Source organism: Ambystoma mexicanum, chromosome 8 (assembly GCF_040938575.1).
Source record: "Ambystoma mexicanum isolate Mex_15411 chromosome 8, UKY_AmexF1_1, whole genome shotgun sequence".
NCBI classification, from domain to species: Eukaryota; Metazoa; Chordata; class Amphibia; order Caudata; family Ambystomatidae; genus Ambystoma; species Ambystoma mexicanum.
Window position 1 is genome coordinate 1,104,743,213 of NC_090929.1, and position 16,693 is coordinate 1,104,759,905.

Here is a 16,693-nt window from a genome sequence, read left to right on the forward strand (position 1 = left end):
TGACAGGGGATCGCATTTTATGTCCCACTACATGCAAGCCATGTGGAAAAACTACAGAGTCACTTACAAGTTCTCTACTGCCTACCATCCACAAATCAATGGATTGGTGGAGAGGTTTAATAGAACTATGAAGAGCATGATAGGTGCTTTAGAAGAACCCCTTAAAAGAAAGTGGGACCTTCCATTGCCAAGCCGTCTCTTTGCATATAGAGAAGTCCCTCAGGAGGGAGTAGGTTACAGTCCCTTTGAGCTTCTCTATGGCCATCCAGTCAGAGGTCCATTGGCCCTGATTAAGGAGGGGTTGGAGAGTGCTCCTTCCCCCAAGCCAGTCATAGTGACTGACTATGTGATAGGTCTCCGGAGAAGAATGTCACACATGATGGTAGAGGCAAGTGTTAACTTGAAGGCCGTTCAAGCTCTGGTCAAACATTGGCATGACCAGAAGGCTAACATGATTGAGTTTACTGAAGACCAGCTTGTTCTTGCTATGGTGCCCACAAGGCAGAGGGCCTTGCAGGACAAATGGATAGGACCCTTCAAAGTTGTGGGTAAACTTGGAGAGGTGAACTATCTGGTGGACTTAGGCAATCCTAAGGAGACCCCCAGAGTCTTTCACACAAACCGTTTAAAGGCTTATGTCTCTAGACCTGAAATAGGAGCTTTGCTTCTAGCTTCAGCTCAGGAGAAGGAGGAGAGTGAACCTCAGAGGCTTACCTTTAGATGAGAAAGTGGAAGGAGTTAATATCTCTTCCAGGCCAACATCTGACCAGCAGGATGAGTGGAAGTTACTGTTGAATCAGTTTGCCTCCCTGTTCTCACTTTCACCAGGCTTCACCCCTTGGGGCCAGCATGATATCCTCACTGGTGACTGTTTGCCTGTGAAAAGCAGGGGGTACAGAATGTCAGACAATGTAAGAACCCATATAAGGAATGAGGTCAACAAGATGCTTGATCTCAGGGTTATAGTGCCCTCTACTAGTCCATGGTCTAGCCCAGTCTTGCTTGTACCAAAGGCAGGATCCAAAGAGTTGAGATTCTGTGTGGACTATAGAGCTCTAAATGCAGTCACAAAGCCTGATGCCCATCCTTTACCTAGGACAGATGAGCTGGTGGATAAACTTGGTGCAGCCAAGTACCTCAGCACATTTGACCTAACCTCAGGCTACTGGCGAATAGCTCTGACAGACCATGCCAAGGAGAAAACTGCATTATCCACCCCAGCAGGCCTCTACCAGTTTAAGGTAATGCCTTTTGGACTAAAGAATGCACCTGCTACATTTCAGAGGATGGTCAATCAAGTTCTGAATGGGATGGAGGACTTCTGCATGGCATACTTGGATGACATTGCAGTATTCAGCCCTGCATGGAAAGAACATATTGATCACCTATGGTATGTTTTGCAGGCTCTTGAGCAGGCTCATTTGACAATAAAGACAAGCAAATGTCAATTTGGTCAGAGTCAACTGGTCTACCTTGGACATGAGGTAGGAGGAGGTGGAATAAGGCCTTTTCCTAGCAAAGTACAGGCTGTACAAGACTGGGCCACCCCTACTACTCAAACCCAAGTGAGAGCCTTCCTAGGTCTCACTGGGTACTACAGGAACATCATAGAGAACTATGGGAGCATAGCTTCTCCCTGAAAGTTATCTCCTATCCCACATTTCCTAAAAAGGTCAGATGGAATGAGGAGTGCACTCAAGCCTTTGAAGGCCTGAAGAAAGCCTTTTGTCAAGCTCCATTCCTAAGAGCTCCTGACTACCACCAACCCTTCATTGTGCAAACTGATGCTTCAAGTACAGGTATAGGTGCAGTCCTTAGTCAACTGGATGAGAAAGGTAGGGAACATCCCATTTTCTTCATCAGCAGGAAGTTAAAGGATCCTGAGAGAAGGTGGGCAACAATAGAATGTGAATGTTTTGCTATTGTGTGGTCAATGAGAAGTTTAGACCATACTTGTATGGATCTACTTTCATTATTCAGACTGACCACCAACCCTTGAGATGGCTGGTGAAAATGAAAGGGGAAAACCCTAAACTACTAAGATGGTCAATCTGCCTGCAAGGGTTTGATTTTACCTTTGACCACAGAGAAGGAAGTCACCACAAAAATGATGATGGTCTCTCTAGGATGTTTTTAACCGACTAGAGGTAAGAATTCCATCCAGGAGTGGACTAAATCCTCCTGTCCCTTAGTCTGGGCGGGGGGGGGTGGAGTGTTAGGGAGAATTCTCATTTATGGCTAATTTCCCTTACCTAGTGAGTCCCTCAGCAGCTTTGCTGGATTTATGGGGTTTATTTTTTCCACCTGGTAAGAGTCTGAGGGCCTCATTACACAGATGGCGGAGAACCATGGCGTAAAATACCGGCACCGCTTTGGCGGAAAGGGGAATTACCGCCCCATTCCAAGGTTGGCGGACGGTAATTCCCCCTTCCACCATTGCCCTTCCCCATTCCCATTTTTGCCCCATAGGCCTCAATGGGAATGGGGAAGGCGCTAATTACGGTACCGCAAATTGCCGTAATTAGCTCCCTGGGTCCCTTTGCGGGTTGGTTTTTAACGCCTGCAAAAAGCAGGCGTTAAATCCCCCAACCCGCAAAGGGACTTCGTAGTAAGGCGGTAAGGATTTACCGGTACCGATATTTTTTACCGGTACCGGTAAATCCTTACCGCCATCCGTGTAATGAGGCCCTGAGCCTTTTTCCCACTCTTATAGGCATCTCACCAACTCCCTAGGCATCATCTTTTTTCTTGTGTGTCACACAGCACCTTTAGTGCAGTGACACAGGGATGTCTTTTAGACTTCCCTTGTCAACTCCATTTCTGGGGATGACTACTGTCCCCCAGAAACATGTAAAGTCACCATTGGCTTTATTAGTCCTTTTAAAATACAGATCCAGTACAAGCCATCTTACAATGGAGTACTGGAGGGGAATATCTTTCCCCTGTCCTTCTGTAAACTCAAAGGGCACTTTGTGTCCTCCTTCCCGACTCGGCATGGCTGGTGGCAGTGGTAACTATCATTTTTACACAGAGTCACGTGTTAGTGTTATGGCTGTGGTGACAGACGTGAACATAAAACCTGCTACCCCATATTGTTTTTATCGCTTTGCTTTTCGCGCCAAACCAGGTTTGGTTTCCTTGTTCGACGTCCTTTGGCGGGTTTCTGCAAAGAATGTGAGGGAGGGGTTTAGTAACCCCCTGCAAAGGGTCTCCTTGGAGACCCAAGTCGGACTTGGTGTCGATTGGCTGAGGTGGTTGTCCGGGCTGGACAACCCCCCTGCTGTGTGATTGACAGCCAGGCTGTGTGAATGGGGGATTTTGGCATAAAAGTCAGTTCTCTTGGGCTGGAAGTCAGCGTCGCCACTGGAACTACAAGTACTGAAGGGAAGTGGAGAAGAAGATGGCTGCTGCAACTCCTGGATCCCGGTGAAGCCCTGCTGCAGTCCTGAGCTATCTACCCTTCCACAACAGAGAAGATCCAGTCCGGAGTCTTCTTCCCTTGAGCCTGGTGGGATCAACCAGCTCACCTTCTACAGCCAGAGAATCCTCTTCTGGGTCAAAATCGCTGCACTGAGCTGTAGTGGTCCGGATTGCCATCAGAAAAGCCCTCTCCTGTTTTTAAGGAGTGCACCTTTTATTCATTGTTGCTTTGCTGCTGCTGGCTTCATCCCTGGGTAGTGCAAATCGCTCCAGACGTCCTTCTTCTTGTCCCCACGACTGAAGCTTCAGGAACTGTGAGTCTGTAGGAACTACCAGGAACAACTGCCGTAGCACCAGCTTTCTTCATCCGAATAAGGTACTGGGGGTCATTCCGAGGTAAGGGTGCTGATGCCGATAATCCCTTTCCTCCCTATTCCGAGGTCCCTTTGCGGGTCCTTCCTTACCTCCTGCTTTTAGCAGGAGTAAAGTACAGGACCCGCAAAGGTACTTCGGAGGTAATTACGGTACCGTAATTTACGGTGCCGTAATTACCTCCTTCCCCATTCCCATTGAGCCCTATGGGGCAGAAATGGGAATGGGGAAGGGCAAAAGGTGAATGGGGAATTACCGGTCCCTCCAACCGTGGAATGGACCAGTAATTACTCCATTCACCATGCCGGATTTGGGACGGTTTCGGAGGCAACCATGGAGCTAATTACTCCATGGTTAGCTCCAAACCCGGAATGAGGCCCACTGTGTCCATTTGGTCGTACTCTCCGTCTGACCTTGAGGAATCGGGGTGAACCCTTTTCCTTTCCGAAGGCTTGTCCTTTCTTCCTTCTGTCTTATAACTGTTGCGTCCCTTTGACAATATCCAGTAATCCTGGCAACGTTAATTTGGAACTATTCTAACTGTGTGATCCTCGACAACAGAGCCCCTGCTCCATTTGACACTGGCAAAGGTCTATTGACTTTTATCTGCCTCTTAGAAAACGTCCTCTGATTCTATTGCCTTGACAAAAGTATTGCCTATGATTTTTATCCACTATTCCTTTGTTTTAATTCTATGTGCTAAGTGTGTTTGACTTCGGGTGCATTTCTTCTCACGGGTACGCTTTATTTTCGTAAGACCGAACTGTCATTACTGTCAAAAAGTGATCGCGTATTAACCCACAGTAACGTCTTTGTTTCGAAACACCGGTCTGTCAAATCCTAATGTACTTACCTTGAATTGACCTGAATGAGAGGAATTGGTTGTGTGTAGTATATTTAGAGTGTGGTTCTATTTAGTAGAAGCTAAGTGTTTTGTGAACAGATGGTTTAAAAATAAATGTACTTATAGTTTTTAACCAGAAACCTTGAGTCAGTGTTTGCTTGAGTCACAGTAATTGTAGTCCTTTGTGTAATCCCTATTACTGCTCATTTGCTCTTCAGATAAGTCTGGCTGCTCAGCCATCGCTACCACTTTACTGTGTAGTACAGGCTTGTACCAAAGTTGAAATTGTACTATCACTTGTAATCTTAATTGTATGTAGTGTTCCCTAAGGGTACCGCATATGATTCTGCCTAACAATAATCATGTGTTTTTCTTTGTAATGTACTTTTCATGACAATGGGCCTCATTAAGGGTATGGAGGTAGCCATGCCGGATACCGGGTTCCAGGAATGAGGAATTACCGGGCAATTCCAACCTTGGAGGGCCCAGTAATTCCCTTTCCCGGGACCCGGAACATCCCCATTCCCATTGAGCCCCAATGGGGCTCAATGGGAATGGGGAGGATGCTAACAACGGGCCTGTTAATGACGGGCCCGTTGTTAGCATCCTGGTCTGCTAGCGGGTCCCGCTAAGGATGCCTGGTTTTAGCAGATCTCGTAATGAGGCAGTAGGGGGTTAACGGCGTCGGCAGCTCTACCGGCGCCGTTAACCCCCCTACCGTCTGGGTCGTAATGAGGCCCAATATTTTACTTGAATTGAAAAGCCAACTGAAGGGCACATTTACTATTTTTATAGTTTGAGTACTTGAGAAAGGATGTTAGCCTGAAACATCGTGTGGAATAAAAGCAATGAACAGATTTACAGAAATTCTAGGCGTCAACTGATGTGAGGTCAGTTAACGATGCCTTCAATCTCTGTAAATCTACCTTCAGCAATGTCACTACCTTTGCGGTCTCAAAATGTTTACATAGAGCGTGGATATGCAGGACATCACTGGTAGATGGAAATGTACACATGATGAACTTGATTGGCCAATGTTATGTTTGTAGTGTTCCATGTGAAATCAGCAGCTTCTTAGATTGCATTATATGAACTATTGACATCTATTATATTTGTATGTGTACACATTGTTATTTATATTGTTTTTGCTGAATTACTTGTGTCAAATAAATCTGAGATTGATTGAAATGAATTACTTGAAAAAACAATTCTTAAATTGAATTCATAAACCTTCTGACTGAGCTTCTGAATGTCACTGCTGCATTGGAGTGCAGACATAGAGTTCCAAAAGACCAGTAAACTATTTCTCATTGAAGTGAGAATCACACCCTGAGTATTGTGTCTATGTACCAAATTAAATAAAGTATGCAACTTCTCTGAATCAATTTAGAAACGTCTGTGGAGGTCACAACAGTATAACAGCCATGACAGATCCTAGCACCCAGTCCACAGTGATCAAGATCATGGTTATTTTGCTTTGATTCAATTTCATCAGCAACAGAGGAATCAGCGACAGGGCACACGCCATGTTGAACTCCAAGGAATAACCAGTGCTTTCCCTGAAAAGAACTCCCTGGAGCAGAAGACTTCTTCTTCTCACATGAGATGAACAGATCGATCTGGGAAAAATCCCAAATGGAGACTATCTCCTCTGCAATGTCCCTATTCAGTTCCCATGATTTCCTTGTGTGTCTCCTTTCTGCTGTAAAAAATAGGCCATAAAAAGTATTCGTTTCTGGTACACGCATATCGATACTTAACCCCAAAGTGAAATATTTCACATAAACATTAAATGGAGACATGCACAGCATGTGAATCTAAAACACACTTAAGCAGCAACGACATGGTTGCAGATTTAGCAAACAATCACATATTCATTTCCACTGGTTTACTTGCAGACACAAAACATGTACATGCTCTTTAGATGAACAGCTTTCTTTATTCCCATTTCATTCTGCCAACTTTGAGAACCCCTCACGCCGAGCCGGCGTCACAGACAGGTTTGGAACAAAGCCTACTTAGAAGCCATTTTGATATGTGCAACGCCCCTTTACCTAGAGCTCTCTGTGAAGCTAGCGAGCGCAGACTGTTCTTTGTGACATTCCTACACTTCACACAATAACACTTTAAATGTTTTGCTGATGTACTAGATAGGATGGTCCTAATTCTTAATGCCCAGAGGGGTTGCACCTTCAGCAGACTGGAATGCACCAACACCTATTCCCCACAAAAACAAAATATAAACAAACCTATCTTTTCACTCAAACACTTCGGGTTACAAGAAATTGCACACTAAACAGTTGGTGCCCAGTGGGGATCGAAAAATGCAGGTTTCACTGATCAATTATTATGTGCATGACTGAAGCATATTCACTTTTTTGCGGTTCGGTAGGAGAATTATGATTACAGAGACACCTTTTGAAAAATAATTTGCCAAAAATTATAAGCTGAGTAAGAACAGAAAAGAAATTACAAACATTAGACAGAACCCTACTATGAAAAGGAAATAGATAAAGCACTTCACGTTTTGAAAATATTCTATTTCAACATGCTGAAAAGTTATGGGCACAGAGGATGAATGAGTAAATACCAGATTTGATCTTCCCATAGCTGAGGATTTACTTGAAGCAATGCTATAAAAGTAAACTTCCTCCTTTATCTGGTGCAACACAATGACCGTCAGTTACTTGGTTCCCTGCACACTGAATGTGCATGCAAAGCTTTACTTTGAACATTTCTGTTAAAAAGTAAGTGTATGGTCTCATGTTTATTAGGTCTCCCTAGTAAGAAAAAGAGTGCATGTGTGCCGTTTTGAAGAAATCAAGAATCACAAATAAATTAGAAAAAACGTTTTCTTATCCCAACCTCTCTTTCGGTAGAATCAAATACAAAACAAACTAAAGAAACGGAAAAACAAATAATGCTGCCATAAAGGTTGGCGAGAAACCTCATGGGCACACCTGTGTGTGTTCAAATTCCATTGATTCTTAACACTGTTTGCCTTAATTTACAACATGAACCAAAACGCATCAAACTTTGAGTATGAGAGGCATCATGTTTTGAATGTAATATTGCACGCTGTTGTATTTAGTCGTTGTTCAACTTGCCGCACTGTGACCTTGCTAATTTCCCTTTCTTTCCCAACTCTTTAAATGTGCTTAACTTAAGCTCTGGAACCTTTACAAACAGATCTTGTCCTTCATAAAGCCTTATAAAAGCCTGGATTTATTTTCCGACACCTGTCCAAGATTTCCACATGCTTTCATTTTAAAAATGTAGTGTGGATACACTAACTAAGAAGTCTACTGCATTCTCTACCACTGACGTTTCGTAGGATTGTGGATAATCAACTCTTATTCCACAGGCTTCTGCACATTGCTCGACAGAAGGCTAATGTCCTACTAGAATTCAACAATGTGCATCAGCAAGATAGAATGTAATTTGGGAAACTTCATTCGAAATAAAAATTAATTTTGCCAACTCACTAGCAATCACCCACTGTAATAAGGAAAGTTCTATGTTGAAACTACATATCAACAGGTACATAAACACTGAGAACACCTTTGCCCCTGGAAGAGTTCGTAACATGGAGATATCTCTGATGCATGATTCATGTGCCCATGAGGGTCCTGTAATTAGGGCTGGAGGAATGGGCATGTTCCTGGGAAAGAAGAATATTCTTCAGACTGCAAAATGATAAAGAGGGCATTTTGTTGACTGTCAATGATATGAAGAGCTCAAACTGCCATGCCCGACCATCTACGGGACCATGTTCCACCACTTGAAGGCAAAGGGCTTTCGGCGGACATTGGTGCCACAGTGCACTTCTCCCAGCTTCTGGTGGTAGGACACAATGTCATCGATGAAGGTAACGTTCAGTTCCAGGGGCTTCAATAGGGATCTGATTTTTTCTTCTAGACAGCAAGCCTCCTTTATGATGGGCCCAAAGGGTTTTGGGATGCCAAGCTCGTTGCCCAGGACAATCATGTTTACCTGTTCATGGTATAAAGGCAAGAAAAAGGAAATGGTGAGAACGTGATGGAGAAAGGGCAAAGTGTGATGGAAGTGGGTGTGAAAGAAGAGGGGTTAATAGAAGAGAAACCGTGAAAACAGATTGAGAGTGGAACAGGAATAACGGGAGAGTAGCAGAGGAGAGAAAGGATAGGCAGAGGGGTTGATACAAGAGCAAAGGCAAACAGAAGTGCAGAAAATGCATAATCAACAAGGCAAGGATAAAAGGAGTGAGTAATAAAGAGGAGTAAAGTATAAGAAAAGAGGTATAAAGATTGGAAATTAAGGAAAGGAAGAAAACAAACGAGGAAACTATTATTTTTTTCAATTTAATTAAGTTAATCAAAATCAAAGACTTGCTGCTCACCTCATTACACAACAGATTCAAATAACACATTGACACTACCTTTGCAGATGTATTATAGCCGTCTATCTGCGATCTGCACAGATTTCTGATTAATGGCCAGCTTAAAGGCATTACATTAGCAAAAATAGGAATTTTACTTTGTTTACATTTTCCTTAAAGAGGTTTTATAACAAAACAGCAAACACATAGCAGTTCAATATACATAGCACAGGCATTCGGCAGCAACTAGTGGTGAGCATACATCAATAATTTTCAAATCACAATGCAAGTTAGAGTACAGCATACAGTATAATTGTTATGAATTAATCTTCATTTGAGGCACTGGCGGACCTACACTAATACTGTAAAAAGCATGATCTGATGTCTTAAGGACGAGATGCAGGATGGGATAATTCTCTCTATATGTCCGCACAATATTGGCCCCATATACATTCTTTAAACCATGCAGATAGTGGGGGTCATATAGGGCATTTCCAACAAAGCACTATTTGTTTGCAGACTGAAAGCAGTGATAAATGAACACACCCACTAATACAGCTACCAATAGGCAGTGGCAAGTCCAGCGAGCATGACACAAGGGCTAATTTTAAAGCAGTACTTGTTATACTGGGCAATTTATCTGTCAATGCTGACAACGCTACACCTCACTAACGACACCCAATTAGGCCAAAATATGTCTGGGCTTGCCTGTGGTCTTGCGCAGAGAGAATGTGACCAAGCAGTTTTGGCTGGTCTGCACCTTTTTGGGGGAGACCAAGCCTGACTTGCATATGGTCTTTCCCCTTTCTGCAATAGCTTGGCAGACTGATGAAAGGTGGTCTGGAGGATTGCCCAGAGTAATGTCAGAGGTTAAGGATAATTCTAAGCCTTCAAGCCATCTCCTCTTTTGTTTTGCGATAGTCACTTCAAGTTGAAACGGTATGGCTAGACCTGGGTCCAGAGCTTGCTGGGCCTAAATACCCAACCTATACATCACTGATGATGCCCAAGGAGGCGGAAACATGCCTGGGGTTGCTTGTGGTCTAATGCAAAAGGGATGTGACCAAGCATTTGACTGCCTCTTTGGGGTGGTAGCAATCCTGATTTGCTTATGTTCTTTCCTCTTATTGCTTGGCAGGCTGAAAAACGATGTTCTGGAGGGTTGCCTAGAGCGATGCCAGAGATTAAGGTTCATTCTAAATGTTCCAGACATCACCTTTTTTGTTTTGCATAGTTGGGTAGGACCAGGACAAATATACAAAAGTGGCACCACCACTGTTTCATGTTGTACATGCTCCAGATGCAGTTGTGCAAAATGAGCGCATTTTCATATACATTTAATACGTCTGATACAGAAACTTAAACTGTAGGGTACAGTGTCCGTAGTACATGGATATAAGCTTAGACTAGAAGCACACATTCTCCCACATCATATCTTCAATTATAATATAAAGCGAGCACGGACGTCGGTTTCTCGCCTACATAACCTCGAGACTATGGTCCATACTAACTATACTGTCAACGAGATTTACTGTGAGTGGAATTTGCTCTTGTAAAAATCTATTTTTGATTATATACAATAAAAAAATAAAAACATTATAATATCAAGAGTTATTTCTCAACGAAGCTTAGAGGCCAAACAGCCATTGTTTCTCCATCTGTTATCACCTTATACATCAAGGACAAAGCATATGAGGAAGGGCTGACCCTGGTAAAATAATTAATATGGGAGCTCCGAGTAGGTGACTTAAGAAATTACCAGAATTTAACAGCCATTTTACCTCTGAGCCTATAGTACAAAAACATAAGTGAAAATCTTCAATCTGACAAGTGCATATGTACTTAGTTATTTAACAATTCCGGGATGAAAACTAAATGAGATGCTCTCTATTTCATCTAGAAGCATAGATGATTTGTAAGGAATGGGTTGAGAACATTTAGCATGTTGTCTGTGCCACGCCCATCATGTAGTAGTCACAGTATTAGGTTCATAGGATTGAGTTGACAGGGGAGTTAATTCTGATTACAAAGCATACGGTCTAGCTATTATCCTTTCCCAATTGATATGTTGATTTACTGTAGGAGATATATGTCATGCGCTGGAATAGTGGGCCATGGTAACATGAGCATAGGTTTCCCGGGATACTGAGGTCTACAGAGTTTTAATGCAATGGTAACTTGTCTCAGGGTACTCTAGTCCATTTTCCACTGCCAACCAAAGTTGAAAGCATAGATTTCTACGATTTAAAAAAACAAGCGGGTAACGAACAGGAATATTGATTAATAGATTCAGATGTTTATATAGTAAGGTCCTTTTAATCAGGGAAATCCTCAGCATTAGGAAGAGAGGAAGTGTAATTAATCTGTTAAGTTTGGTCTGGATATACGTCAGGAATTAAACTGAAAGTGTAAATCAATTTAGGTGTTCTAGCAATATTAATACCAAAGCCGGGAACACTTTATTGGCACCACATAGGTTTCATAAAGTAGCCCACTGTGAGGTTGAGTCAGTCAGAGGGGACACCTTTGATTCATTAGCAGTCCAGACCACCAGCCACATTTCCCCACTTCAGCCACAAGGGAAGAAGATTTATGCCTGGGTCCTTCGCACAGGGTAAAAGATCGCCCACATACAAGAATAATAGAACGGATTAATCAGTCAGTCCTTGGTCAGCAGGATATTTCCGCAAAATACGTGCTGTGGTTTAACAGCAAGCCCAAACCCAATGGGAGAAAGAGGGCACCTTTGTCGTGTTCCTCTGAATAAGCAGAAAGGGAAAGTATACAATGCCATTGGTACAAAATATGGCCAAGTGGGCAGTACAGAGAAGTGAAACTAATTTAATCCCACTTCCATGTGTTTTAAATTCTATTCTAGATAGTTAACGTTTTTTCAGCATCTGAAAGCACAGCAACAGCAATCGAGGTATCAATTAAAGCAAGGACATCAAATAATTTTCGAGGTTACAGGTGGTCACTACTAGGGATGAAGCATGACTAGTCCGAAACGACCTTGGAGGGAATTAAATGAAGAAGTCTGCAAGGTAACATTTTTGCTGGAATGTTGTTGTCCAAGTTAAGTATGGAAAACCAGCAATATGACAGTCTTTTTTGTTCTTATTGTGTTTTAGCAAAACAATCATCACGGTTTGCAGGGGGAAGGGAGTCCTCTTGAATGGATTTAATATCACAGTGTTTAGGGGTCTGTTAGTCTACACAGTCATCAGGGCCCGGCGCCATACTGCACTTTAAATCTTTAATGGCTTAAAGTATTTCCTTAATGTTAATGAGGGCATTTAATGTGACCCGCTGGTCATCGTCATAACATACAAGTTTGGCTCTGTCTAAATACATTGAGCATCAATTAAGTTTCATAGTAAACTAGAAAGGTTATCTCATTGCTTCCAGGCTACTAAGTAATTTGCAGTCTGAAGAAATGATTCCCTCTCTATCTGAGAGAACCTTTTTCCATGTAATAGTCCAGTATAAGAGGCAACTGGGACGGTCCCCTTCAGAAAATATGCATTCCACGAGACAAATTGGTTCCCTAAATAAAGTTAAAGGTTTACAAATTTGTAGAGCGATGGTGTCACGATTTGGTAGATGCATAGTGTCTTACTCTCTCAACTAATGTTCCTTCCTGGATATTGTACACTGTTTCCAGCACCACACATGTCTTAGAACTTCAACCCCCCACATCCCTCAAAAATAATAATTAATTATATATAGATATATATGTGTATATATATATATATATATTCACTGAAAACCATTGTTAAATGGACGTTATCATTTAGCTGCACTAATAAAAACCTATTAAATGCAATTAAAAAATTTGTTAAAGGGACGTTATGGTTACAAGTAAAACCGAAAACACCCAGAAATTCACTAGTTATGGAAAGCTAAGCAAACATAACTCGTGCCACCACTGTGCACTACTAAGACTAAAACCAAGGCATCAAAGATGACATCACAAATATCACTGATGACATCACTGATGACATCACATATGAAATTAATTTAGTTGAAAAGCCCCTACAAGGGGGTGTGTTTATAATGTTGGTAACACGATGTCAGGTGTGATCAGGAGACCTGTCATGAACTACTTAATCCTATTAACCCTTTAACTGCCATGGGTATTTCCCCCCAGTGCCAAGGCCTTTTTTGGTGATTTCGGTATGTGGCCATTCAATGCCTTGTAACTTTTTTGTTACATGAGATATCTCGGCCAAATGTGGCTCCTTTTTTCCCCACATGTAGGCAGCCGTAACACCACCCAGGAAACCTAGGTTGCTGTAGGGGGGTGAGAGAAAATAATCAGAAAGGGCAAAAATGTTGTGTTTTTTCAAAAAATGCGAATAAAATGATGTACAAAGAAGCCTGTGGTTTTTTCCTTGTAAGAGCTAGGAACAAATGATTTGCTGTGCTGAATTTCCCAATTTCCTGGCTTTCCGGAACAGGTTGAGTGGAAACAAAAAAAATGTACTTTGATGTGGTTATCAACCGTTTTGTGAGAGGTAGGCGATTTTGGCCATTTTTGCCAATTGGACAAGCATGGACGGAATTTTGGCCGAATTGGAGGATAGAAAGGCATACATTTCTGAAAAGTAGACAAAATTCCAAATTTAGCAAAGGGGTATTTGCGTAGGTCGGGCAACAACTAGGTAGGAGAAAATGCCATAGATTAGGGGAAAAGCAGGAACATTACAGGTAAAAAGGTATGTGTTGGACATGGTTGGCTTGGTACGGCAATGGCTTCTATGAATTTTGAGAAATGCAATGCTCCGCTACATTCCCCCGACTCGGCAAAGTTAGGAAAGCACACATTGTTTGTAGTGTTTTACAAAACTAGCAATACCACAAGCCAAACACTGAGCCATGGTACGCAGGAGCTTTATGCTTATGACCTGAACAGATGTATTTAGCATGTGTAAATCAGGAAAACCAATGTGGTGAGGAATGGCAAGCATACATTTTTTGAAAGAGCACAGGCAGACCTTTTCAAGGGTAGGTGACTTGTGCAGGTTACAAATGTGTATGGAGCCTAAAGCAGCGACTAAATGTAGGGCACAGTTGGGAAATGAAAGGGTTGTGTGACACAGGGCACCAGCAAATGGGTCAAAACATTATGAAAACCACACAACACAACAAATGTTATACCTTCCTGCGTTCCCACACGTGTACTGATGAAAACGGTACCTCACATGTGTGGGTGCACCTACCTGGGCACCAAGAGGAAAGCTGAACACACCCCTAACCCCAAGTCTTTTCAGACATCTGAATTTCACAATTTGTTTAGACGGGCACTCCATAGAGATATGGGCATTTCCGAAAAGAAGACACCTGTGGGAATCCGCAGAGGTCTGACTTGCACAAATCGGCCCAGAATGTATTACCCAGACACCCCCGCAAAGTCTGAAATGTGGGAAAAAAACACATTTTCCGCACATTTCACTCGGCTCACCCATGGAAACAAGCCGCCAACAACACATGGGCCCTCATTACAACTGAGGTGCTAAGTGCACCAACTTTACCACCATGGTGTAAACTACGTTTACACCATGGTGGATGGCGGATTTACCGCCCCATTACAAGGTGAGTGGGGCGGTAAATCCCCATTTTCCATTTTCCCTTCCCCATTCCCATTTTTGCCCCATAGGGCATAATGGGAGTGGGGAAGGCGCTAATTACGGCACCGTAAATTACGGTGCCGTAATTAGCACCAAGGTGCCTTAGCACCATGGAACTTAACGCCTGCAAAAAGCAGGCGTTAAGGTGGGAATCAGGCGTTAAGGGTTAACGGTGGGGTTAACCCTTAACACCTGAGTTGTAATGAGGGCCATGGCCTACTGTCCCGCGTTCTCACAGGTGTCCCGATGAAAATGGTATGGGCCGCGGGTGTCCAAGCCACCAAGGAAAACAGGGAACCCCATGCATTTCCGAAAAGAGGACACCCTTCGGGAATCCGCAGAGGTATGATTTGCGCAAATCGGCCCAGAATTTATTACCCAGACACCCCCACAAAGTCCGAAATGTGGGGGGAAAAACGCATTTTCTGCACATTTGACTCGGCTCACCCATTGAAACACGCCGCCAACAACACATGGCCTACCATCCCGCGTTTCCACAGGTGTCCTGATGAAAACGGTGCCTCACATGTGTGGACGCACCTACCTGGGTGCCAAGGGGAAAGCCTAAAACACAGGTAACCCCAAGTCTGTTATGACAGCTGAATTTCACACTTCGTCCAGACGGGCATACCATACAGATTTGGGCCTCGGGTGTCCAAGCCACCAAGGAAAACAGGGAACCCCTTGCATTACCAAAAAGAGGACACCCGTTGGGAATCCGCAGAGGTATGACTTGCACAAATCGGGCCAGAATTTATTACCCAGACACCCCCGCAAAGTCCGAAATGTGGGAAAAAAGGCATTTTCCACACATTTCACTCAGCTCACCCATCGAAACATGTCGCCAACAACACATGGCCTACTGTCCCGCGTTCCCACAGGTGTCCCAATGAAAACGGTACCTCACATGTGTGGGTGCACCTACCTGGGTGCCAAGGGGAAAGCCTAAAACACAGGTAACCCCAAGTCTGTTCTGACAGCTGAATTTCACGCTTCGTCCAGACGGGTACACCATACAGATATGGGCCTCGGGTGTCCAAGCCACCAAGGAAAACAGGGAACCCCATGCATTTCCGAAAACAGGACTCCCATGGTAATCCACAGAGGTATGATTTGCGCAAATCGGCCCAGAATGTATTACCCATGAAAGGGGCGGCCATCTCATTCAGCCCTCCCTGGGGGCAGATAATAGGGGGCATCTCATGCAGCCCTCCCTGGGGTCAGATGCCCCTTCCTAGGAGCAGATAACTGCCCCCAGGGAGGGCTAAAAGGGGTGCCCCATTTCCCCTTGAGGTGAGGGGAAGAGGGCTACCCCTTTCCATAAAATAAATCCCTGGTGGCTAGTGAACCCCACTCCCACCCAAAACTCCCTTTTGTTTTTTGTTTGTTTTTTATTTTGCCCCCTTCCCTGGGGGCAGATGATCAGCCATCTGCCCCCAGGGGGGGAGGGCTAACCTGCAGGCCCCATCCTTTGGGGGGGCCTGAACATATTCCTGGTGGCCCCCCCTCCAATTGGATGGGGGGCCACCTCATGTACACCTGCCTGGGGGCATAAATCTGCCCCTTAGGGAGGGTTACAAGGGATGCCCCCTCTCCACTTGGTGTGGGAGGGGGAGGGCCATCACCCTTTCAGGGGTGCAAAAAAAATCCCTGGGGTCTAGGCTCCCCCACTGTCATGATGCGTGCTCCGGAACCCCTGGAGCTGTTGGGCCCACCCCAGTCCCTGTCACCCAGAAGGACTTGTCAGCCCCCAAGGAAGTGCCCCAGAGCCTCATGGACTCAGTCCTGGCGCCGTTGGCGCCTGGCTCATGACATGGGCTGAACGTATGGAACTATTTAATCTGCCTAGTGAGGCTGAGCCATCTGTATATCCAGGGTGTGGCAGAGGGACTACTTTTCCTGAGAAGACAGGGTGTGGTAAAGGGACTACTTTACCTGGGACTACTTGCAAGGCTATTTAAGCCACACCCTGCAGGCAGAACACGCTTTGCGTTATTCTGCACTCCTGCAGCGTAACGCTCACCGTGTCTGCTCTGTCCTCAAGTTTCTGCAGCCACGCCCGTCCGAGAT

The 16,693-nt window shown here is 44.1% G+C and overlaps 1 protein-coding gene across 1 annotated transcript in view; it reads right to left on the reverse strand.

Annotated features, from left to right (window-relative positions):
* Nucleotides 1–6,555: 6,555 nt before the first annotated feature.
* PADI2 (peptidyl arginine deiminase 2) overlaps nt 6,556–16,693 on the reverse strand; it is a 1,062,620-nt gene continuing 1,052,482 nt past the window's right edge. Inside the window, exon 16 of the mRNA XM_069611131.1 lies at nt 6,556–8,629. Coding sequence (XP_069467232.1) covers nt 8,396–8,629 — 234 coding nt within the window. The 3' untranslated portion in view covers nt 6,556–8,395. The remainder of the gene's footprint in view (nt 8,630–16,693) is intronic.